Source organism: Rhinatrema bivittatum, chromosome 7 (assembly GCF_901001135.1).
Source record: "Rhinatrema bivittatum chromosome 7, aRhiBiv1.1, whole genome shotgun sequence".
NCBI lineage: Eukaryota > Metazoa > Chordata > Amphibia > Gymnophiona > Rhinatrematidae > Rhinatrema > Rhinatrema bivittatum.
Genome location: NC_042621.1, coordinates 65,311,084 through 65,337,595, shown reverse-complemented (window position 1 = coordinate 65,337,595; position 26,512 = coordinate 65,311,084). Strand labels below are relative to the sequence as shown.

The 26,512-nt window shown below is 43.2% G+C and overlaps 1 protein-coding gene across 1 annotated transcript in view; it reads left to right on the top strand.

Moving 5' to 3' along the window:
• VPS35 (VPS35 retromer complex component) overlaps positions 1 to 26,512 on the top strand; it is a 196,661-nt gene that overhangs the window by 104,583 nt on the left and 65,566 nt on the right. The window contains exons 10-11 of the mRNA XM_029608455.1: positions 1,051 to 1,199; positions 13,186 to 13,393. Coding sequence (XP_029464315.1) covers positions 1,051 to 1,199; positions 13,186 to 13,393 — 357 coding nt within the window. The remainder of the gene's footprint in view (positions 1 to 1,050; positions 1,200 to 13,185; positions 13,394 to 26,512) is intronic.

Sequence of the window (26,512 nt, the reverse complement as noted above, 5' to 3'; positions counted from 1 at the left end):
ACAGTGCCCTCTAAAGTAAGAACCTTATTCAGTCCAGCATGGTGGCGGATGAATCATGGTGTGATGCTGATTCACTGCATCAGGACCTGGTTGGCTTGCCATCATTGGTGGAGCCATGAATTTTGTTTTTATAGCAGAAAATGTTAGAAGAGAACGTCTAACCAAAAGCAGGTCATGCAGCAAGACAATGACTTTAAACATTTAAGTAAATGTTCTATAGAATGACTGAAGAAGAATTTGTTTTGGGTTGGCTAGGCCAAAGTCCAGACCTAAACCCTGTTGAAATGTTGTGGCAAGACCCGAAGTGAGCTGTTCATGCAAGGAAATCCTCGTGTCAAAGAGCTGAAAGAGTTCTGTCTAGAAAATGGGCCCAAATGTCTTAAGGGCAGTGTAAGAGACTGATCAACAGTTACAGGAAATGTTGAGGTGAAATTATTGTTGCTCAAGGAGGTACCACCAGTTAACGAAGGTTCACATACTTTTTCACACAAGGATTCTTACTGAATCTTTCTGTTAATAATCAAAATATCCCCTTTATGTCTGAGGAGTTTGTTCATTAGGGTTATGTTTCTCTTATCAGGGTTTAGATTAGGATTGAATTATGTGGAGTATAAATTATTAGGGACGTGCATTAGTTGGTCATTTGTTTGTTGCGTGCGAATCTCTAGTACGCGCGTAACCTACCATAATACACACACAACAACTTGTGTGCGCACTAGAGATACGGCCGTAACAAATGACCAATGAATGCACATGTATATAAATAATCCAAAAAAAAAAAAAAGACCTTTCTAGGGAATTCTCAAACTTTTTCTGTCTGCACTGTACATGTTTTTATTTTACTCAACTGTGTGAGACTTATAGAAATGTGTCATATAGAAAGTGTGTGTACTATAAGTATATGGTTGACTTCATGGTGTACAAATTCTAAAATGATTGTGTGATCTGGTTAAAAAAAGTTTGTGAAAATATCCTTTTTACTAGGGAGGTTTTTCAAATATTTTGAAACTCTATGTAAGAAAAACATTGATGGTCCTTATGCAATTCCAGTCTAGACAAGATATGCCTTCAGAAGATGTGGTATCGTTACAAGTGTCGCTTATTAACCTGGCCATGAAGTGTTATCCTGATCGTGTGGATTATGTTGATAAAGTGCTTGAGACAACTGTAGAAATCTTCAATAAACTTAATCTTGAACAGTAAGTGAAAATGTGATTTTTTTCCTTTTCAGATGTAATACACTATATTCATCAGAGAGTGAAGCGTTTTCGTAAATCACTAAAATGTGCAATATCTTTGCAAATAGCAGGTGACCTGTATAATATGCATACTGTATATTAAAAACAATTCTACATATAATATAATATATGCAAATATATAGACAGACACCTGATAACAGTATGTTTCTGTGGAGAAATGTTTGTGAACTCTGAATTTCTGTCGCGCCCTCTGTTCACATTGCTTCTTGCCTGCCTGAGGTGCTTGCTGGTGGAGAGGTTTGTTACTTTTGCACATGCTTGATTCCTCCAGCTTTTTTGAATGGAACATGTTGAAGGTACAGAATCTCCTTACTGGTTGTCTTCCTGTGTTACCATCATAAGAACTGGATTTTATCTTACATCTTTTGTGTCCCATGATAATGGTTTTTGATCTTCATTTGGTAAGCAGAAAATACTTGTACGGTTACAAATGCCATAGAACATGCTCAGATTTTAGGCATGTAGTGTCCCCATCACAACTCTGCTCTATTGATTGTGCTGTTTGGTTACAGTTACTTTGTAAGTAAAAGCAACTTCCTTCGCATTCGGGCAGGTCAGTCCCAACAAGTGGGTTCTGCATCGCTACCAGCAGATGAAGATGGAGCAAATGCTGATATCATGACCATATAGTCCCTCCCCCACATTAGCTCACCAGTATTCTCAGTCTCCAGTAGATGGTGGACATGTATTTCCTTTCGGGGGGATTGCCTGTGAGTTAAAAAAAAAAAAAAAAAAAAGGGAATCGAAAGGAGATGAAAGATGAGACATCTATATAGCACTGCTTTTCTTCTGAGGTAATATGTAGTCCCTCCCTCAGTAGAGAGCCCTAAATCCAGTAGCCTTATGTGGACCTAAAATTTTAATAGCTGTTGCAGGCCGAGAGGGGCTTCGTGCTGAAGGCTTTAGCCCTCTTCCCTCTTAGCTGGGACCCGTTCCTGCTCTCAGCCAGGGAGGGCTAAGCTCAGGTAAAAGTTTTTACTTTACCAAAAAAAAAAAAAAAGTGAGAAGAAAGCAGGAGAAAAAGGGTCTGTTATCCCTGCATTCGGCTCTCCTGCTCACGTCTCTGAGGAGTTTGGTGAGTTGAGGTAATGCAGACATGGCGGGTTAAGCAGCCGTTTGACTAGGGCCTGCTCCCAGGCTTTTCTTCTTTTGGCCTGTAGACAGGTGATTTTGTGCATTTTTTTCTGCAGGCTATCAGCTCACACCAGTTGTGCTCACAACTTCGTCTTTTTTTTGGTTTTGGAACTAGGCATCCAGTTTGGGCGCCTAGTTGGCCATGCAGCCTAGACGTGTATACTTACACGCAAATTTTTTGTGTACGTGCATTTTGGGCACGAGTTTTATGTGCGCATAATCTAGGTCCATGCTTTTTCCGTTTTGCACACTTACAACCATGGCACCTGTGGTGAAGAAGCCTAAGCATTTATCAATTTGTGTTGCATGCTACATCAGAGCCATTCAGCCAGAGCTATCTTTAAGCCTGTGTCAGCGCTATCTGGATGCTTGGGGATATTTACCTCCTTCTGATTTTGTCGACGATGGTCCATCTCCTTTATCTGCGGGAAGTGGGACCGAGAGCAGCACAACAGGGGTGTCCCCTCCCTTGGTCAATCCACGGACCAAGTCGTTGGGAGATACTTGCTCTCAGGATTTCAGTTTTGGGCCTATGGGACCTGGAATGGACCCATCATCTTTTTTTTCCTGGGTAGAATTCTTCCAGGGATTGCAGACATTTCTACAGTGGCAGTCATCTGATTTGACCCTGCTTGTTAATGTAGGTCTGTGTGCACAGACTGCTCCTCCGCCTGTTTACATGGTCAAGTGCCATGGCACAGTGTGGTCTGACAAAGCTCGAATGCAAGTGGATCATCAAAATATTGAATATGGTGGTGGCTCTCCCGGTGAGAAAGGAGAGATTCCCCCAGATTTGGAGCCTTATAGAACTCTTCTCCATTTCTTTCATAGAGATGAGTTGCTGAGCGTGATCTCTCAGACCTTGAAAACCCTCAGAGTGGCTGGATCTGACTCCTTGGGGGGTAAAGGAGGAGGATCCTATTTTGGTCATCCTACGCAAGGCTTTTAGTTTCTTTTCTTTCCTGGATGAAATCCAGGAGTTGATCGATCTGGAATGGAATGCACCAGAGGCATCCTTTAAAGGAGGACGTATCTTGGCGGATTTATATCCCTTGGATCCACAGGCCAGAGAGCAGTTGTGCTTCCGTAAAGTGGTTGCCTTGGTGTGTACTGTCACGAAATGTGCTACCATCCCAGTAGTAGGGTGGTGCGGCATTGAAGGATGCTCAGGATAGAGGTTTTGAGGCTATCCTAAAGCAAGCCTTTGAGGTAATGATGAACTTACAAATTGCTTCTTGTTGCACTTTGACAGTTTGGGCTACCTTGCGTCTTTGTCAAGATTCTGCTAGCACTGTGTCCAATCTTGGACCTATGATAGAACCAGGTGCTGCCGCCTTAGCTGATTTGTGCTGTGACTTGGTTAACCCAGTTGCCGGAGGAGCTGCTTTAGTTATTGCGGCCAAGCGGCAGCTGGGGCTGCACAGCTGGTCGGCAGATACTATCTCAAAGGCCAATCTTACCAAACTGCCCTTCAAGAGCTCGCTATTGTTTAGCAGTGAATTAGAAAAACTGGCAAGTAAATGGGGAGAGACCCAGGGCCCTCGTTTTAGCAGAGGACAAGAAACCCATAGCCCGGTCTTTTCAGGCAGGTGACTACTTTCTAGACTACTGGCATTTTCAGATTTATAGGGGAGGTTCTTCCCAGAGGTCCTGGTCCTTCTGCAGGTCTCGGTCCTTTCACTCCTGAGGACCTCGAAAGAATGCTGGCTCCAGAGGTGGAGCCCCTAGGTCTTCCCAATGAAGGTTTGTGGGTTCCCCTGCTAGTGCAGAAGATATGTGATAGTATATGCTGTTTTTATCACAGATGCGTCCAGATTACTTTGACTCAATGGGTTCTCGAAGTTTTTCGGGATGGGTATGCTCTCGAATTTCATCATCTTTCACTCAGCGCATAGTTAAGCTCTGGAATTCATTATCAGAGGATGTGGTTACAGCAGTTAGTGTAACTGGGTTTAGAAAAGGTTTGGATAAGTTCCTAGAGGAAAAATCCATAAACTGCTATAACGGTAATTAATAAGCAGTAGAAGCTTGTGATTTATCTAATGTTTGGGTACTTGCCAGGTACTTGGGACTTGCATTGGCCATTGTTGGATACTGGACCAGATGGACCCTTGGTCTGACCCAGTATGGCATATCTTATGTTCTTATGCATGCTTTGATGGTCTCACTTGCAATTTCTCTCAGAAGAGGATAGAAGTGGAAGTGACATTACAAAGAATGTTGAACCTGAATGCAGTGATTCTCGTTCACAAATCGCAGCGAAATAAGGGCCACTATTCCATTTGTTTTGTCATGCCCAAGAAGGAAGGGTCCTTTCGGCTCATACTGGATCTCAAGGATATCAGCCAACGTGAGTCATTCATTTCAGATTGGAAACTGTGTGCTGTCATAATGGCAGTACAAGTAGGGGAGCAGTTCGCATCTCTAGATCTGATAGAGGCATATCTACATATTCCCTTCCATTGGGAATATCAGTAGTTTCTCCGATTTGCAATTCTGGATCGTTATTACCAGTTTCAGGCCTTGTTTTTCGGGATAGCCAAGGCACCCAGGACCTTTTCAAGGTTCATGGTGGTGATAGTGGCGGCACTTCACAAGGAGGGCATTCTAGTCTGCCCCTATCTGGACAACTGGTTGATTGGAGTCAAGACATGCAAGAGAGTCTTTGCGCTTCCTGCAGGGTGGCTTCCTTAGTACAGGAGCTAGGCTGGGTGGTGAACCTGGCCAACAACAATTTGCATTCATCTCAGATCTGGAGTATCTCGGGGTTCAGTTCAATTATAAGGCAGGGCAGAGTATTCTGCCAGAGTCTAGGATCCGCACGTTGAAGATGCAAGTTTGAACCCTGCAGATCTCGGTTTGCCTGACTGTGTGGTCTTAATCTGCAGGTCCTGGGGTTGATGGCTTCTATATTGGAAGTGATTCCCTGGGTGAGGGCTCATATTCGCCCTCATCAGTGTGCATTGCTCTCCTGCTGGAGTCCGCAGTCGTAGAACTATGCAGTGATGCTGCTCCTGCTGTGAGGTCCCACTTGGACTGGTGGTTACAGGCAGATCATCTCAGGAATGGAGTTTCCCTGAAGAAGCTGGATTGGTTGGTGCTCACAAAGATGCGAGACTACAGGGCTGGGGGCTCACTGTTAGGAGTTAGTGGTAAAAGGGCGCTGGAATGCAGCAGAGCAGCAATGGAACACCAACAGCTTGGAGGCATGAGAGATTTAGTGTGTCTGTGGTTCTCTGAGTGGCTAGAAGCTCGGGTGATCTGAATAATGTCCAATAATGTGACAACTGTGGCTCACATTAATCAGGGTGGAACCAAGAGTCAGCAGGTGTCTGAGGAGATAGATGCGTTCATGGTGTGGGCGGAACAGCATCTCCTAAGCATCTCCATCTCTCATATTTCCAAAAAAGGCAATATCAGAGCCTTTTCCTCAGCAGGAAAAGCTTAGACCCAAGAGAATGGCAGCTGATGGACAAAGCTTTTCAGCTCCTGGTGAACCGCCAGGGCCTACCAGATCTAGACCTGTTGGCGAACTTCGACAACGTGAAGGTCCCACGATTCTTCAGTCGCAGGCGGGACCCAAAAGCTATGAGCATCGACGTTCTTCTTCAGGACTGGCCACGCGGCGTCCTTCTGTATGCATTTCCATCCTGGCCTTTGGTAGGCAGGCTGGTTCAGAAGAATGCAAGTCAAACCAAAACTCTTTTTTTTTTTTTTTTTTAATGGCTTTGGATTTGGCTTGATTGGTACACCAATCTCCAGAGGCTTCTGGTGGGCAGTCCCTTCAGGCTCTCGTCTTGGACGGATCTGTTAGGTCAGAGGCCCACTCTGCACGAGGATCTGGGTCTATTCTATCTTATGGTTTGGCCATTGAAAGGGCTCGGGTGTTGAAGCAGAGTTTTTCGCCTGTGGTAATTTCCACTCTTCAGGCCCATAAATTTTCTACTTCTCTAGCCTATGCTAGAGTTTGGAAGGTCTCTGAGTCCTGGTGTTCTGAGCGAGGTGCTCAAGCACTCAAGGTGGATATTCTTTTCATTCTGGAATTTTTACAAGGTGGTTTGTCTTAAGGGTTTGGCCCGTAACACCTTGAAGGTTCAAGTTGCAGCCCTGGCTTGTTATAGGGGGAGAGTCAATGGAGGGCCTTTGTCTTCCTATCTGGATGTATTACGTTTCTTGCAGGGAGTTAAGTATCTTCGCACCCCCCGTTGCACCTTCTGGTGTCTCTCTGGGACCTTAACTTGGTCCTTGAGTTTTTGGCATGTGTGACTTTTCGACCGCTGCGTACTCTTTCCTTGCGGTTGCTTACCTTGAAGACAGTTTTTCTGGTAGCAATCTGTTTGACACATCTAGTCTCTGAGCTTCAGGCTCTTTCCTGCTGTGAGCCTTTTCTCTGTATGTCTTTAGGTTTGGTTCAACTTTGGACGGTGCCCTCCTTTTTGCCCAAAGTGGTTTCAGAGTTTCATTTGAATCAGTCCATTTCTCCTGCCTTAGACAAGGATAGGGATGAAGCAGAGTACCAGCTTTTGTGTTCCTTGCACGTCAAGTGTCATTTACTGCGGTTCAGAAGTCTGATCGCCTGTTTGTGCTTCATGGTGGAGGTAAGCAGGGAGCACCAGTGACGCAGGCAACTGTTGTCCGTTGGTTAAGGAAGTCATTACGGTAGCCGGTGTGGCTACTGAAGTTTCCTTACTGAAACAGGTTAGACCACATTCCATGAGGGCTCAGGTGGTATCGTGGGTGGAACTTCATTTGTGTTCACCTGCTGAAATTTGCTGAGTGGCAACATGGTCATCTTTGCACACCTTCTCCAAGCATTACCACTTGGATATTAGGGCTGGGGAGGGCGCCGTCTTTGCGTGGACGGCATTGCCTGATCCCGCCCTTTTCGACATTAGCTTTGGTACATCCCACTCGTTGGGATTGACCTGCCCAAACGCTGAGGAAAGAGAAATTACTACATACCTGTTAATTTCCTTTCCTTTAGTAAGAGCAGGTCAATCCCAGACCCAACCTTGGATGCCCAGTATATACCAACGCTGTGGAAAATCTAGAGTTTGTTTATTTTAATTAAATGTATTCCACTAATCTACAGATGTTGGTGGATAACAATGGTACATTCATAATTGATACCGTGCAACCTAATATAAAATACATTTAGACGTTAACTGATAATGCAGTGTTTAACATAACACGCACATAATTTACAACGCAACAAAAGCACATCGCCAGACAGTGTTTATCCTTCCTTACGCAAGATCCAGACTTGCCCTTAAGTTAGGATAAATTAAGTAGTAAAAGTCGGCGAGAAAAAAATAAACTTTTTAATCCCTTAAAGCTCATTTTTTCCTCACTGGCTTTTACTACTTTCCTTTGATATCTCTCATCGAAATGTATGGGACTTTTTTTTTTTTTTCTTTTCAGAAATGTCATCAGAATAGTAGCTTGCTCAGCAAAACTACAAACCTAAAAATACATCATTGCCACTATAATCAACCAGGCTCTATGACATTGAATCAGGAATTTAATTTAGGCTCTCATCTTTCATCCCAGTCCTTATTTTTTTTGTGCTGAATTTGATGTTGATTTATGGCTTAAGTATTTCAGATACAGTAGTATAATCATGAAATATAAAACATTTGAAAGTAGGTGCAGCATGCATTGGAATAAGTGAATGTACTGGAAGTGTCAAATTCTTGAGAATCACCTGCTGTTATCTTTATAGAAACAAAGTTGAGCTCAGCTTCACATTTTAGTTTGATAGTCGAATGCTGGATTAAATTAGAACAAAATCTTTAAAAAAAAAAAAACAAAAAAACAAAAAAACCCCCCTGTTTCTATAGAGTTTATTATGTGGCTATAATTTTGTAATTTTTTTTAAATTGATAGAAACAGCAAGTTTTTAATAAGAAAGTTGTCTAGTGTGATAAATTTACATCTGTTATGGATATATCCTAATTAAGATGGTAATCTAGCTTTGCAGACAGGTAACCCTAATGACCATAATGCACAGGCATTTTGTTCCATTTAATCTAGTAGCAGATTTAATATAATTTTAAAATAACCATTGCCCTTTCTAAGAGAAAATTCTTTGGGTGTTACCATGACACATATAAGACCACAGAGCAGAACCGATATATTCCTTTAAACATCACTACCTAAGATGTCTGTCTAGAAACCAAAGTACAGTGACAGAATATACAATTTATACAGTTACCAGGATCAATTGGCCAGACTAATCCCTCTGCTTACTTCTTTTCTTCTCTCTTCCCTTCCCCCTCCTGCAGTCAGGGGCCAAGCTACTCAGGTCCTCCTTTGATCTCACAGGTCACAGATCAGATTTATGGTGCTTGTTGCAAGATAAGGGTGTGCTTCACTATTTATAGCTTGGTCTTATCATTCAGGCTAGCAAAGAATCTGGCTTAATTCTGATTGTTTTAGCCTGCATTATTTGCCCAGCTGGCAGAGACCAGCTCTGCATTGTTTTTAGAATGAGATCATACCAGCCTGCTTGCTGTTTTATTTTGTCATCATACGCACATAAGCTGCAACAGGAGTCAAAAAGTATGTTTCTTATAAAGCTTTAGAGTCAAACTGATCCTCTTTACCCCCCCCCCCCCAAATTTTCACCTTCAGGAAAAGTTCATTATGGCACTATACTGACTCATAACCTCCAACTGTCCTTGAAATTGGTGGGTGGATCTGCTGTTGGAAAACTCAGATAGTGAACAAAGTAAATTATACATTACAGAGCATGACATAATTAACAAACATTGTTGCTAGTTAATGGCATTAAAATTTTCTGGAAATAATGATTAACAGTTACAGCAATCCTCTGCATGCTTGCTAGTTACGCTTCTCATGACTGTAGAACAGTTTTAAGTTCTGTTGGTAGTAAGTGTGCAATGAGAAATTTAGCTCTGTGCATGCACTAGAGGTGTTTGGTTCATTCTCATACTTTGCCCAGGTCAGTAAAGCAGGTCCCCCTTATCTCAATGTTAATTCTATCAGTAAAGAATTGCTTGGGATTATATACCTAATAGATTGATAAGTACAGGTTGAAGAGTGGAAAGTAACATGCAAAAGTTAAGGAGGTTAATTTAGGGTGAATTTTGAATGTTAAGAATGAAGCATAACTTCCCACTTTAAAGGTCTCATGCATTTTGATATTTTTTTCAGTTCAAATCTGTTTGAGGTTAAACAAAATTACAGAACAAAGCAACAAACAATATAAAATGCAAAGGGGACAAAAAGGAAAATAATAACATCAAGTATAATGGGGACAAAAAATATAACCAGGGGAGTCAGCAAGTATAACAAGCAAACACATAAAGAAATAAAAAAAATCATACAGATACACGGTTGTGCACATTAGCTAATACATGAAAGAGAGTCAAAATAATCATCTAAGGGCTTCCACACTTGTGCCCAGTGAGTTACACTTTGGAATTTAACAGCCATAGCTTTTCATACTTAAAATGTAAACAGACAGAATTCCACCAAAATTGTATGGATAATAAATCACTATGCTTCCTGTTGGACAAAATTAAATGTATTGAACAGCCAAAAGAAAATCCAACAGTTTACGCTGTGGAGAGGAGAGAGAGAAGGGCAAAGCCGCCCCTTGAAAATAACAATGCGGTAAGTGAGTGTGTCGTGTTCTCTGTACGGAGTTAGCAATCTGTCAGAAAGCTCTGATGTTAAAGCTGGTATTTAGCAATCTGTAGTTATTTAGAATAGTTGTGGGTGGATCCTTGGACCAGTGGCAGATGACCACGCCCTTGGGGGAAATCCCGAGAGGGACCACTGGTCAGGCTTAGTGTAGGAGACAGACACACACTAGTTCTTTTATTAGACAATATGGTAAACCACCAGAGGTGGCAGTAGTGAGCTGGAAGCGCCCGGCTGGGCTGTAGTCCCTCAGGCACTGGAACAGCGATCCCAGGGTGGCTGAGCAGTAGAGAAACTAAAACAGTGAGTAGGCAATATATGCAGAGTTCAGGAACAAGTCCTTGTTGGTAACACTCACACCATAGTCTCTTGAGGCAGCCCAGGATGGTTGGTGAATGCTTGAAATAGAATCCCAATGGAGGTGGTGGAGAAAAAATGGTAATGGAATAAAAAAAAAAAAAAAAAAAAAAAAAAAAGAATAGGATAAGCACCGAAGGTCCTTAATGTTAGAAAAGTAAAGGGAAAGACAGAGATAAACTGGGGTCTGTGGCATTGTATCAGGAGGGGAATTGAGAAGACAATATGAGCTTTAGAGGTCCTTATCTGCTGTCCTATTCCATAGGTGGGTACAGTTTGCAAACAGCCTACCCTTCAGTCCCTCAGAGGCAGAAATGGAAGCACAGCCTTGTGATACTGCAGACCGCAAGGTAGTATGGTTGGTACTAGTAAGCTACAGTTCTACAGTAATCAGCAGGTCTGTGTGGCTAGTTATTATCCAGCGAGTCAGTGGGGACCTAGGAGGTGGTTTAGAAGATTACAAAGCCTGGTGATAAGAGTTGGGGATGGGTGTTGGATTACCATAAGTGTGGTATCTGATCATCTACTCAGGATGGTAGAGAACCAATGAGTGAAACAAAAATGGACTTTGCGAAGCAGTGATACCATGCAAGTGATGCAGCTTCTGTGACTGCCAGCTGGGATATAGTATGTCCTTCCAGTGTGGATTGGTCTTTTCTGCTCTCATCTATTGAATTACAGTGTAGAACAACTTTCCACTGAAATTACTTTCATGAAGGGCATAAAGTGCATTTGTGTATACTCCAGTTTACTTCCAAATTTCCTTATAAATCTTTGCATTCTACAGACCGTTTCTGGCCAGTTTATTTTATTGAATTTAATGTGCTGTCTGCAAAAGCAAGTTTAACCAGGTGGTTTACAAATATAATGAAGAGAGCAATCGGCCATTATAAAAGAGGTCATAAACAGAAGGCACACTGGGACAAACAATGCCCAGTACGAGGAGCAAAAAATACTGCAAAAGTCATGCAGTGCCAAGGGATCAAACACTTGGCTAAAAAACCAGGATTGGACTGCTGTATGAAATTTTAAGATTCTGTTCCTCTCAGATGTCAAACGGGAGGGGGAATTATCGTGTGACCGCCTTTTAACAAAGTTTTCTATAATCTAGAATCTAGATTCTAGATATTAACTAAGAAGACTTTCTTTTTGAACTTTGTGATAATCAGAGTGAAACAGAGAACTTTGTTTCTCTGTTTCACTCTGTGGTTCTGACATGAAAAAAAAAAAGCCAATGGAGCTACTTTAACATGTTCCATATACTTCTTACAGAAATGGAAGCATGCGGGCAAGTCACTTTACCCTCCGTTGCCTCAGGTACAAACCTAAACCCTGTGGGGGTAGGGAAATACCTACAGTACCTGAATGTAGTCTGCTTTGAAGTGCCGAGAAGCAGAATATAAAAATCTAAATAATTGACTAATATGGGATTTTCATTCCACAGCATTCATTAGATATTTTAAATTGTATGAGACAATCTTAAGATAGCTGCACTGTTAATATTTTAATGGATGATTAATTTAGCAATTGAAACAATCATTATGATCTCCTCATTTGGATATTTTATTTAATTTCTAAAGAGAAATAAGTGTTAGTTTTTGAAAGCTCCTTCTACTTGACCACTTTCATTATTATGAACTGAGGTAAATCATTGCTGCTATTCTGATCCTTATTGTAACTACTTGGATATTAAGTCATACAATTTAATTCTTCTTTAAATTTCCTCAAATGAGTTTGAAATGCCAAATGTATTTCACTAAATCACGTTTGGAATTCAAATAGAATGTATTTGGACTCATTTCAGTGTCAGCTGATTGAGGACTGCAGTGCAGATTTTCATAACTAAAGAGTGAATTTAGGAAAGAATTTTAAAAAGCACCGTGGTGTGGCCATAAAAAAGTGTCTACATTTTTTATTCCAAAATAGTGTAAAGGTACAAGAAATGGATAAGAATGGTAAACAATGAACGAATAGGGTTGAGGACAAGAGAAACCTATAGACTCACTTAACAGGCAAGCTGATATTATGAAGTAACTAGCTAGGACTACTGCTTTGAGAAAATAAAATAGTCTTAACACACAAGAACCTTTATTTTGCAGAATTAGGGCATGTGCAGAAATTGTGCACAGAAGTAAATCTTCATGGGCCAGAGCTGAATGTTCTCAGAGCTGGCTCAAATGTCTGTTTAAAAAAAGTGAGAAAAGTGCTGCTGCTGGAATATCTCCAAACGTTGTGATATTTCCACAGGTCAGGGGTTTAACCAAATTAAGAGGCGACTGAAAGAAATATCTTAACTCATGTTATAAATTATTGATAAAAGGGCATAATGGTCATTCTAAAGTTATATTATGTAGATGCCACTTAGATTTTTCATGACTGTAGAATTGGCTTTGTGCAATTATTAATTCTTTGAAGAGTTAGTTTCAGGTCTTGATGAGCCTGCATAGTGAATTTATTTCGTGTTCCCTCTGTACTGCTGTACTTATTGATTTTTATCCTTGCATGATTTGAGATGGAAAGAGGTTGGCTGTAAATTTGTATTACGGCAGAAGATGATTGATGGAGCTGTACGCTTAAGTACTTTGAGTAGTGAGAAGAAATAAACTGCAAGGTGTTCTTGTAGGAAAATCAAAAGCAATTCCCACTATTCACTGCAGGTTCCAGAAGAATGTTTAAAAAAAAAAAAAAAAAAAAGTAACAAAAGAATGCATGGTTGATCTTTGTCACCATTGTTCATACCAGTCATATTTGGTTTTTTATCTTTCAGTATCGCCACAAGCAGTGCTGTCTCAAAGGAACTAACAAGACTCTTAAAGATCCCTATTGATACCTACAACAACATCCTGACAGTTCTGAAGCTTAAGCATTTCCATCCCCTCTTTGAGTACTTTGACTATGAGTCCAGGAAGAGCATGAGTTGCTATGTGCTTAGCAGTGCACTGGAACACAACACTGAGATTGTCTCTCAGGAGCAGGTAAAGGTCAACACAGATGTGTTTGAATTTTATATCAGCATGCAAGTTCTGTAAGACGTAAAACATTTTGTTAAGACTTTGAGTGCATACGTAGAAATCATGAAAAAGTGTAAAATTAACACTATCTCTGGGCACCAGGCATTTTCTCTTAGGACAAGCAAAGGTGGTAGTCCTTACGCATGGGTGACATCATCATATGGAGCCCAGCATGGAAAACTTCTGTCAAAGTTTCTAGAACTTTGACTGGCACACTGAGCATGCCCAGCATGCCACGTGGAGTCCCCCTTCAGTCTTTCTTTCTGTGGTGCTGTTGCCTTGCAGTTTGTGGAGCCCTGCTCTGTTTTTCAGATTTCTTTGGCTTTTCAGAAATTTTTTTCCTCGCATCCGTGCCTGGGTTCCTCTTCGCCAGTCCCCCTAGTTAGTAGGGCAGCGCGGTAAGTCTCTTTCTTCTTCCTAGCGGTCGGTTCCGGGGGTTTTTGGAGTCTGTGTCCGCCCTGCACCGACTGCTAACTGGCCCAAAGCATGGCTTCCTCCAGTTTCCGACAGTGGCCCCAGTGCTTGCAGACCATGTCTTTGACTGATCCGCATGAAGTTTGTATTCTTTGCCTGGGGGCATCGCACGATTTCCAGGCTTGCTGGCTCTGTAACCAGATGACCCCCTAAAGATTGTTGGGTGCATTTAGATTAAATGGAGAAACCTTTTGGCTCCAAGAAATTGGGGCCATCCACATCAGCGGAGTTGGGGGGAGCCTTTGGACACAGAGCCATCGATGTCCACCCCCCCCCCCCCCCCCTCAGGAGAAGGGTACTGGGGATCGACTGCTGTCAGTGTTGTCACGTTCCAGGACGCCCGATTCCTCACCTTCCTCGGGGCCAGGAAAAGACTGGGCTGAGCACCGTGGGAGATTGAGTTGCCATCTGTGCATGGCACAGGTTTCCGGGAAGGCACCGGCTTCGGCTGTGTTGCCCCCAAAGTGGCTCCGCAACGACAAGGCTATGCCCTCGATGAAGCCCAGGAGTCCGAGGTGCTCCCCACCGATGCCCATATCAGTGCCAGGCACTGATCCCCCTTGTTTTGAGGGTGATCTGGTGGTGCCTATTGCTCCTCCACCTGCCATGCCTTCGGTGACCTTCAAGGAGGAGCTGGATCACAGAGTTCAGTTGGTGGTGCCCTGAGCCCTCAGAGGCATTGAACCACCAGCCCCATCGGTGCCACCACCACAAATGCCGGAGCCTACTCCCTCGATCCTAGCTCCGCTGCTGGAGCGCCACAATGTCTTGCTGGGTGTCCTCCATACGCAGCCAGTGCCAGGAGGCCCCTCGACACCCCGGCAGCCATTGATGCCTTCCCCCTCCAGGGCTATACCCATTGTGGGTTCTTCTTCTGAAGAAGGCTCGGTGCTTCCAGGGCCATTGGGGCCTCTAGTGTCTCGGCTGCCGCTCTGGTGCCAGGGACCTCTGTGCCCCCTATGCCTCCGGGGTCCAGGCCAAAGGCAGTGAGCACGTGTCCCTCACTAACCTCTCCTGGGGATTTTAGTGAGGAGGAGATTCTGTATGACCCGTGGGGGGATGATACTTCTGAGTCGTCCTTCGATGCTCCGAGGTTGTCCTCTCGGAACAGTCCCCTTCAGAGGACTTAACTTTTGCCGGATTTGTCCGCTCCATGACTGAGTCCAATCCCTTCCAACTCTTAACGGAAGAGGACTCCAGACATCACTTACTGGAGGTGCTCCAGTTTGTGATGCGCCAAAATAGGTGGTAGCTATTCCCATGCACAAGATCTTCAAGGAGTTGCTCCTTTGCATCTGGGAACATCCTGTCTCCATGTCACTGATAAACAGGAAGGCTGATGCTTTCTGGTGCAGAGGTCCCTGGGGTTTGAGAGGCGTCAGTTCCCCCACCAGTTGGTGGTAGTGGAGTCTGCCCTCAAAAAGGCCAAATGTTCCCGGACCCATGCTTCTGCACCTCCGGGTTGGGAGCATAGGAAATGGGATACTCTGGGTAGGAAGGTGTACCAAGGGGCCATGTTAATAGCCCATATCGCCTCCTACCAAGTATATATGGCCCAGCACGCCCGAAACCTATGGAAACAGGTTCAGGAGCTGGTGGAAAACCTACCTAGACAGCAGCAAGAGGCATTCCTGGTACTGGTCCAACAGCTCTTCCAGTACGATTAGCATGAGGTGCGTTCCACATACGTTTTTGAGACATCAGCTCACGTGGCCACGGCGGACATTGGAGCCTGCAGAATAGCCTAGCTCAGAGCTTCGGATCTCTGCCCGGAAGTTCAGGAGAAACTGGTGGACCTCCCTTGCACAGGTGATAACATTTTTGGGGACAAGTTTCGGGATGCCATGGTTCAGCTGAAAAGACCATCATGAGACCCTCCAGCATCTTTTGGCTAGTGCCTTGGATGCTCTCTTTTCGGCCAGAAGGTCGGCAAGGCAAGATGCCTGTAGGTCATTCTACCACCAGAGGAAGTAATACCCTCCAATTTCCCACAGACATCCTCAGCGGGTCTCCTCTAGAGGTCGCTCTAAGCAGCAGCGGGTCTTAGACCTCAGCCAGCGCCTCAGCCAAGCCTAGTTACAGGGTTTTGACTAGGAGCGAGGGAGCAGGAGCCCAGTTATCGCGCCCTCTGCACTGGACCCCTCCAGTAGGAGGTCATCTGCAAGTCTTTTTGGATCGCTGGGTAGCGATCCCTCGAACCGGTGGGTCCTCTCTACCATTTGCTGAGGGTATTGTCTAAATTTTGTGAGTGCGCCCGAGGATGCTCGCCGTGTCCCTCTTGGAGTCAGTCTCCCCATCAGGAAATACTGCTGTCCGAAATCTTCGCCCACATACAGGCCAGGGCAGTCGAGCCCATTCCTCTTCTGCAGCAGGGGATGGGGTTTTACTCCCGCTATTTCCTGATCCCCAAGAGGACCGGAGGACTCCGTCCCATCCTTGATCTGAGAACTTTAAACCATTTCCTTAAATATGAGAAGTTCAAAATGTTCTCTCTCAGCTCTCTGATCCCCCCTGTTACAGAGGGGGGACTGGCTTTTCTCCCTCAATTTCAAGGACGCACATGCTCACACAGATCTCCTGCAGCCATTGATGATATCTCCGCTTCCTGGTGGGCATCAGGCATTTTCAATACAGGGTCCTGCCGTTTGGTCTTGTCTCGATGCCTCACATCTTTATCAAATGCCTGGCACCGGTGGAAGCATGCCTTCGCCGCCTGGGGGCACAAGTATGCCCCTACTTGGATGACTGGTTGATCAAGAGCAATTCTCAAGAGAGAAAGTTTGTCTCTCCACTTGACCATTCAGGTATTGGAAGCTCTCGGGTTTGTCATCAACTACCCAAAGTCCCATCTGACCCCATTGATGTGCCTGAACTTTATCATCACCCGCCTGGATGCAGCGCAGGCCACTGCCCTGCGAGTGGGTGCTCACCCTGGTGGCTTTAGTGGGCTCGGTGCACCGGAGCCAGCGGGTCATTTTCCATCTCATGCTTTGCCTCCTGGGTCATATGGCAGCCATGGTCCATGTCACACCTTTTGCCGGTCTGAACATGTGCAGGGCACAGTAGACTCTGCAATCCCAGTAGCAGCAAGCCTCCCAAGACCTCTATGCACGTATGGTGTCATGCCTCCGCTCCAGACCACCTTGTCCTGGTAGGAGAACCTGACCAATCTGGAGCAAGGGATCATTTTCCAATACCTCTCCTTCCAGGTTGTTCTCACCACCAATGCATCCAGACTGGGGTGGAGTGCCCATGTGGAGGGGCTCTGGCCCCAGGTCCTGTGGTTGGCTCAGGAAGCTCCGTACCAAATCAACTTCCTAGAGCTCCGGGTGATCCGTTACGGTCTATCAGCATTTCAGGATTGAATGGTGACCAAATCTGTCCTAATCCAGACCAACAATCAGGTGATGATGTGGTACATCAACAGGGAAGCACAGGTCGTTCCTCCTGTGCCAGGAGGCAGTTCAGTTTTTGTCTTGGTCCCACTCTCAGGGTGTACCACTCCGAGCAATGTACCTGGCGGGGATGGAGAACGGGATGATGGACTGTCTCAGTCAAGCTTTTCGGCCCCATGCGTGATCCCTGGATCCAGCGGTAGTAGACTTGATCTTCATTTGCTGGAGCCCACCGGTTGCCTTTGCCCACCATTGGAGCAAGGGGCTTCTGTATGCGTATCCTCTGCTCCTGCTGGTGATGAAGACATTCCTGAAGCTCTGGCAGGACAGGAGAACCATGATACTCCTAGCCCGCTATTGGCCGCGCCAGGTTTGGTTCCCGCTTCTGCAGGACCTCTCTGTCCGGAATCCGATCAGTCTGAGGACCTCCCCAAACTTAGTTAAACAAGATTAGGGCAGGCTGCGCCATCCCAACCTCAGGATGTTGTCTCTAACAGCATGGATGTTGAAAGGCTAATATTGCAACCCTTGGCATTGTCTAAGATCATAAGAACATGCCATACTGGCTCAGACCAAGGATCCATCAAGCCCAGCATCCTGTTTCCAACAATGGCCAATCCAGGCTACTAGTACCTGGCAAGTACCCAAAAACTAAGTATATCCATGCTACTGATGCTATTAATAGCAGTGGCTATTTTCTAAGTCAAGTTGATTAATAGCAGGTCTGACGATGTATCTCGGGTTCTGGTTGCCTCCAGGAAACAGTTGACTAGAAAGTCGTACAGCCTGAAGTGGAAGAGGTTTGCTGTCTAGTCTGAGCAACGTGGGATGGACTCATTCACTTGCTCCACCCCAAAGCTCTTGGACTACCTGTTGCATCTGTCGGAAACTAGCTTAAAGACCAACTCAGTCAGAGTGAACCTCAGCGTCATTGGGGCTTATCATGGGGTGAATGCTACGCCCGTCGCTGTACAACCCTTGGTGGGACGTTTCATGTGTGTTCTGCATCGGCTAAAGCCCCCTCTGCGTCCTCCGCCTGTCTCCTGGGACTTTAATGTGGTCTTGGCTCGTCTCATGAAGGAACCCTTTGAGCCTATGCGCTCATGTGACCTGAAATATTTGACCTGTAAGGTCATATTCTTAATTGCGGTCACCTCAGCACATTGGGTCAGCGAACGTCAAGTGTTGGTAACGTACCCACCTTATACGAAGTTCTTCCACGATATGGTGGTTCTCCGTACTCACCCTGAGTTCTTGCCTAAGGTGGTATCGGACTTCCATCTGAACCAGTCCATTGTCCTACCCACCTCCTTCCCCAGACCTCATTTGCATTCAGGTGAACAGGCCTTGCATACTCTGGATTGTAAAATGGTCTTAGCATTCTACCTTGAGAGAATGGCAGGGCATAGGCAGTCCACATGACTCTTCATCTCGTTTGATAAGAACTGAATGGGAGTTGCTGTAACCAAGCACATCCTGTCTGCCTGGCTGGCAGACTGCATCTCTTTCTGCTATGCGCAAGCAGGACTGCATCTTGAGGGCTACATTAAGGCTCACTCTGTAAGGGCCATGGCAACTTCATTTGCCCACTTACGAGCGGTCCACGTAATGGAGATCTGCAGAGCTGCGACGTGGAGTTCTCTTCACATGTTTGCCGCTCACTACTGTCTAGACAGAGATGGCTGACAAGATGATAGTTTTGGCCAGTCTGTCCTCCGTAACCTTTTTCAGGTCTAAACCCAACTTTTCCGCCTAGGGCCCTGATTTTCGGGTTCGGGATGTTTTCCTCCATTACCAACAGCATCTAGGTTGTTGTGCCTGTTGGCACCTGTTTGCTGTCTGTTGGACCTCTCCATTTGGAAACAGCCTACAGCTAGCTATTCACCCATGTATGAGGACTACCATCCTGCTTGTCCTAGGAGAAAGTAGATTGCTTACCTGTAACAAGTGTTCTCCTAGGACAGCAGGATGTTAATCCTCATGAAACCCGTCCACCACCCCGTGGAGTTGGGTTTCATTTTAAGAAGTTTTTATTTTTGTGATTCTCTGTAACGAGATTGATGGGGGACCCTGCGTGGCCGTGCAGATAGTGGCATGCTGAGCATGCTTAGTGTGCCAGGCAAGGTTTTAGAAACTGACAGAAGTTTTCCATGCCGGGTTGTATTTGATGTCACCCACGTGTGAGGACTTAACATCCTGCTGTCCTAGGAGAACACTTGTTACAGGTAAGCTACTCTGCTTTCTTCCAGTCTTTTTTAAAATTTCTGCGTTGTATCCCAGAGTTACTTCCGTGCTCATATGTCAACAGGCTGATGATATTCCAAAGAATTACTCAAAAGAAAAGTACATATACCATACTTTATATGCCATGTTCCACAGATAGCTGGTTTGGCTTACTACACGCTTCCTTGCTGGCTGAGGGCTAGAAGGGAAGTCATCACAGAGACTGAATCTCTTGCTGTCCTCTTTCAACCAGCAGTGATTGGCTCAGTTACAGTCATCACCATTCTTCCTACCCCCTGCTCTATATCCAACTCCCTCTGGCTGTGGGTGGCAAAGAATAGTTCTTAATGCATCTGAAACCTCTTATCATGACTTCTTGCAATTATTCTGGCTGTCTGACTTGTTTGACTATTTGTTTTGAACAGGTAGTCCCTGTGGGGTGTGTGTGTGCTGTCAGAACTGGCCATGTTGCCAATAATGAAATGCCCACCACCACAAACCGATGTAGCTGCACTTAGAGCAAAGGTCTTCAGGCCGAGGGCATGATATAACATGGTCAGTGTTTGGATGCCTGTAGTGCAGAACAGGCAATTTTGTGGTTTCTGAGAAAATTCTCTTTGTTTTCTTGAGGAAGAAGTTACAGGGTTGCCACTGATTTCCTCCTGTTCTGATTTATATAAAAATATGGGGGAGACTAGCTATTTCATTGACGATCATCCAGACATTTGCTGTATCACTGAATCCTGGCTAAATGAATCTGACATTGTCCTATTAAATCAATTACCCAAGACATTATATGACATCTACTCTCTACCCAGAAAAAAAAGAAAGGTGGTGGCCTCTTTCTAGCACTAAAGAAATACAATTTCATATTTCACAATATCATTTCCATCCCTTCACTTGAAATTGCTCTATTTAAATCAAAATATTTACACATTATACTTCTTTATGCTCCACCAGGCCTCCTAGATCATAACCCCTCACTACTCATTGAAGTTATTGCAAATAACATCAATATAAATTACCCAGCAATAGTTCTAGGAGATTTTAATTTACATGTTGCCAAATCTCCACTTTCTAAATCTTGCCAACTCCTTCTAAATACATTATCTGCAATCTGCCTAAAACAAATAGTTAAAACATCAACTCAAAAATCAGGTCATACTTTAGACCTTATATTCATAAATAACAAGATTGAAATAATAAAGCCTTCATCAACAACCAATCTCCCTTGGTCTGGTCATAACCTCATTGAGTCTAAAGTTTGCTTAAACTCTTTACAACTTGAACATCGTAATCAAACTAAATATATTGAGTTTAACAAACTATGCTCCAGTGATGAACTAATTGAAATCATGCCTAAATATTTAAAATCATAAATAAATCAGACATCAACTCTGCTGTTTATTCTTGGCTCTCTATTACTTCAGAAATAACAAAAAACAAATGCCCAATTATCAAAAAAATAATCGAACAAACACCCCAACACAAATCACCATGGTATACTCAAGCACTTCAAAAAATCAAAAAAATACTTAGATTAGCAGAAAAAAAATGGAGAAAAAAACCCAACAAATCCAATTAAAATACAGATACAAAACTATTCTTTACATATATAAATCAGATATTAATAAAGCTAAAAAAGATTTCTATGCTGAAAAAATACACAAATACCAATTCAGTCCTAGAGAACTTTTTACATACATTAAAGAACTCATACAACAAGGCAATCCTCCTTTGCCCAAAACTCAACAACTTATCTCATGTGATGAATTTGCTACCTTTTTTAGAGAAAAAAATACTCAACCTTACCATGAATATACCAAAAATTAAAGAAAATACCATATCCATTACAATCAAACCAAATTCAAATTGGTCTTTTTTTGATACTATAGCTTCCACTGAAGTTCAAACATCATTCAAAAAATGAATCCGGCCTCTCACCCAATTGATGCTATCCCAACTAAACTACTTAAATTAGTCTCTAACATTATTGCTAGGCCAATTGCAGATGATATAAATCTTTCACTGACAAATTAAAATGTGCAGTGATTAAACCTACTCAAAAAATCTGATCTTGACCAATCTAACATTGCCAACTTTAGACCTAGATCCAATCTCCCCTTCATAGCCAAAATATTAGAAAAATTCATTAATCAGCAACTCCAAGAACACCTTGAAAAACATAAAATACTTTTTCCAGCTCAGCATGATTTCAGAAGTACTCTCAGCACTGAAACCCTATTAATATCTCTCTCTAATTGAATCCTAAAAGGATTAGACAATGGACAAAAATTCATCCTTATTCTCCTTGATATTTTTGCTGCCTTTGACACCGTAAACCATCATAATCTTCTGAAAAGACTAGAGGAAATCGGTTTATGTGATACCACTATCAACTGGTTCACATCATACCTATGCAATAGATCGTACATAGTCAAAACTAATTACAAGGAATCCATATATTATAGCGGATCCAGCCAGTTATAAACAGTGCAGAAATTGTGTTGCAAATTACTAATTTGCCACTGCCTTGTAAATGTGTGAATACTCTTTAATATGAAACATTTTTTTTAATTTTTTGATATTAGACTTCACTAATGATGAACTGCCGTTCTTATAACATTCATGTATATATTTGTGTGACAAAAATATGGAGTGGAATGTTTCATATTTTCTTATGTTTCCAATACCAATCCTCTAGTCATGGAAATTCAACTTTTAATCATCAACGCTCCACCACCAACCATTTTATATTTGTATTTTATGCGTGCCAGAAATTATCAAAACCTAAAAAATATATCCACTTGTTCATTTGTTTACTGTTAAAAATAACACCAACTGATGAATAGTCTTCAAAAATTCATTCGCTCATGGTATATTCAAAACTGGCCCTTGTAGATTTGGAATCATTGAAGGAGTGCTGCTTCTTTTAGACAAGAAAAATAATTTCTTAATGGCTGGTATCTCGTCCTGGGGAATCTTTAAAGTCTCCATGGCATATTTCCTGAAAGTTAACAAGGGTATTTCACCCATTACAATGGGGAAATTAAGAAATCTTAGGTTTAAATGCCTCATATAGTTTTCAATCGATTCAAGTCTTCTCGATGAAAAGGCCCTTTCCGATATCATCGTGGCATTTACGCTCTGGAGGCTTTTTATATCCTCGTTTATTTTTCTTAACGAATTATCATGTTCAACAAATTTCTGCTGTGTGTCCCCTTCCAGTACCCAACTTTAGCAGCAATATCATCTAGTTTTAGGGTTTGATTGTCTAGTTTAGAAGACATCCTCGCCATAAGGTCCCAGATCATATCAAGGGTCACAGCCGCAGGTTTAGTAAATTGCTGAGGAGGAGATCTTACCCCAAATCCGGTAGGAACACTACCTTCTCCCGATGGTTTGGGGGCATCTGCTTCCTCCCATTCTCTCCTCAGCAAAACAGTCGCTTGGGGTTTCAGAACTCCTCCAACCGCTCTGTCTGCTTCTGGGCCACCCAGTTGGGCACACCCGATGATGTCATCATTGTGTGCTTCAACTCCTCCATCGACGGATTGTAGCAAAGCTGTTAGCGGTGTACTTGGATCGGGAGGGCTCAACGAAAGTTCCCCAAGAGAGTATGGCTCTCCTTTCGCCGACTCTCCAGCGGGGTAGAAGCCCTCAATTCAGGTGCATTAGAGGTAAACTCAGATATTAATCGTTGTCCGGAAGCAGTATCCAGGTCGGGTGGATAAACCCGAACTTTGCTTTTTCTCTTAGGCATGGTGCTTAAGAAAAAACGCGTTAACTTAAATTCAGAAATCTGAGATTCCGGAGCAAACGGAGTTACAACCTCTCGGGCGCCATCTTGGTTTTTCTCTCCTCTTCTGGGTTATTTCTGACCAGCCAATCAGTGACTATGTCAATGACTGACTACATCAGTGACTACATCAAAGTCTGATAGACAGACTTCAAATGTAAACTATTTTAGCTCACTCCAAAAGTCGTCAGTTTTTCAACATTCCAATGTCCAGTATAGCGTCAATGTCCATTATCTCTGAGCAAATGCAGAGACTTCAAATCTTCAGCCTTTCTGATTCACTAGTATCCATTGTATCAAATACAATATTAAAAAAAATAAAAGAAATCAAATAAATAATCTCCCCATCACCCCACAATGTCCACTGCGGAGCACTGAGCAGCTCAGAGCTGTCCTTTCAGCTGACAATCCAGCATTGGAGGCCTCGCCGTAATGCACACACCATCAGTGTTAATAGACAGTAGCGAGGCTCTCATTAGCCGTAATGCTTGTGAGGCCATTAAGCTTGCAGCATCGACACCTCCGGACGAATAAGTGAACCAAGGGGTAATGCCATAGACACTGGCGTTCATCGGTTCTTTTTGGCATTGGTGACCTGTGAATGGGCTGCAGAGCCTCTCCCTGCAGACCCCCATGGCTTCCTTGGTTGATACCTTCGGGCACAGAGTCCTTGTCGGGGGCCCCTGTGCGGTCGACGTCTGTGGGCACCTATGGCACCGGGGAAGGTGCTATATACTATCAAACTGATTATGGTGGTTTAGCGTAGTCAAAGTCCTAGGTGCAGGGTGCCCAGTGGTGGCTTTGTGTTGGTGAGTGCAAAAGTGACACGAGCCGTCCAGGCACTGTCACCGCTCTGGGCACCAGTGGCTGCAGTCAGAGATTGCAAGACATGTCCACAGTACTCCATAAGCACCTTCGATCACCAGGGACTTTGCTGCTGTTGTTCCCTGTGGGACTCGCAGGTGAGCCAATTCCGATGCTGTTCGCAAGTACTGGAGGGGGCAGCACCATAGAGCGCCACCCTCCACCATGCCTTCCCCAGAGCACCACGGGTTCTGGGGACAACATCGTCACATTGTTCTTCACTCCGCTGGAGTTACTGTGACATAAGTGTGCAACATGTGTGGTCGGGAAAGACTAGGCATCTACTCCAAGTGCCTTGGGCAATGGCAGATATCATTCTCCCTGTCTATGCAGTCCTTAGCCAAACCAGGGTTCTGCCATCATGCTGTCATGGTCTCTGCCTCCTCATCAGTTCTGCACCGCACAGTGCTGAAGAGCACTGGCGGGGGAGATATCTTCTCACACTGTTTGTCAACCACTGACTCTGGCATATGGTGCGCTGTCCTCGTTGTGGTATGGGATTCTGCCCTCAGGGACGGCACATGGGACCATAGGGGTGCCGCCATCCTTAAAATAGGATACCACTGCATGAGTACCACTCAGGGTGCTTTTACGGTAGAGGGCTCCTTCGTCCAGTTGCCCTCTTCTGTCTGGGTGTGTCTGTATGTGTGTGTTCCACAGCCACAGGACTGAACTAAGACTGTGTTCCTGGTCAGATCCTGAGGGGTGTAGACATCGGGAGAATGGTTCGGGAGCCCTCTCCTCCCTCAGCAGAGGAATGTGTCTTTTGACCTCTCCGGTGTCCAGTGATTTGATAGAGATGGAAAAACTGACTTTTTTTTTTTTTTTGCATTACTGAGAGTTGGCTTTTAGATTTTGATTTGGTAGCTTTAATCAAATTTGTCCTGTTGGCTATTTTTCTATTTCACAGCCACGTGTTAAGAGTAGAGGTGGGGGGTGCTCATAATTTTTAAACACTTGGAATCTTAAGTCTGAAAATCTTAGTGGAAACTCTGGTCAAGAATTACTTCTTGTTTATACTTCAAGTTTTTCCATCTGTTTTGTGTATTGTACACCTAAATTGTTCTAATCTATTCTTATTGTTTGAGCAATTGCTGTTAGCTAAGACTAATCTAAACATGTTATTAGGTGACTTTAATTTAGCTTTTAATCATATTTTATATGATAATCGGGTACAATTATTTAATGACGTTTTAGTTTCTTTAGGATGGTCTCAATGTATTCAGTCCCACTCATCGATTAGGAAACACATTGGATTTAGTTTTTATTAACTCATCCAAGTTTCATTCCATGAGCACTTTAAAGATCAAAGATGTTCCTTGGTCTTATCACTCACTGATCAGTTTCTTATTAATTGGTTCTAAAGATATTAGTAAGTCTAATATAGCTTCTACTTATATTAAGAGTTCTTTCATTGATATCTCTAAATTTAAAGATGCGCTTTCTCCAATTCTTGAACCTCTTGATGTTGTTGATCTTGATAGTTATTTAGATGCTTGGACAACTAATGTGACTACTGTACTTGATAGCAATGCTCCTATGAAACAATTGTCTTATGTGAAAAAGAAATCTCAACCTTTCTTCACAACAACTTTTGAGAAAAAGCGAATGAAAGTGGTTAAAAGAACCTCCCTCATTGAATGCAGTTAATTATAGAGTTTTATTAACTAAATACCAGACAGAAGCATGCTAAGAAAAAATATTATTCTTTAAAAATCAAGGAATTAGAAAATAGTCCTAAGGCACTATTTCATCTTGTGCCTAATTTGACTCTGGATCATAATTTGAGTAGATTCTCTGTGGAATCTTTATCAGCTGATATGTTTTTAAAATATTTCTCTTTAAAAATCGAGAATTTGTCTTTAATTTTCAATGATGTTATCCCTTGGTTTTCAAATGATGTTCCCACTAGCTATCCAGTTTGGACAACTTTTGAGACTATTTTAGCTCTAGAAGTTTCAAATATTGTTTCTCAGATGAACAATATAATTTGTCCAAGGACAAACATTCCAGTGTCAGTTTTCAAAGCCATTTTTGATGTCTTGAGTTCATCTCTCGCTTCTATTGTTAATGTGTCTCTTAACTCTGGTGTTATGCCTAACAGGTTAGAAAAAGGATTGGTTAAACCATTATTAAAGAAATCACAGTTGGATGCTAATGATGTAGCAAATTATAGACCAATCTCTTCATTACCATTTGTAGCTAAGATTATTGAATGTGTTGTGCTAAAACAGCTTACAGATTTTCTTGAAAATAATGAAATTCTTGATCCACATCAGTTTGGATTTCGTCGTTGTATGAATACTGAGCTCCTTCTCATTTCTCTCA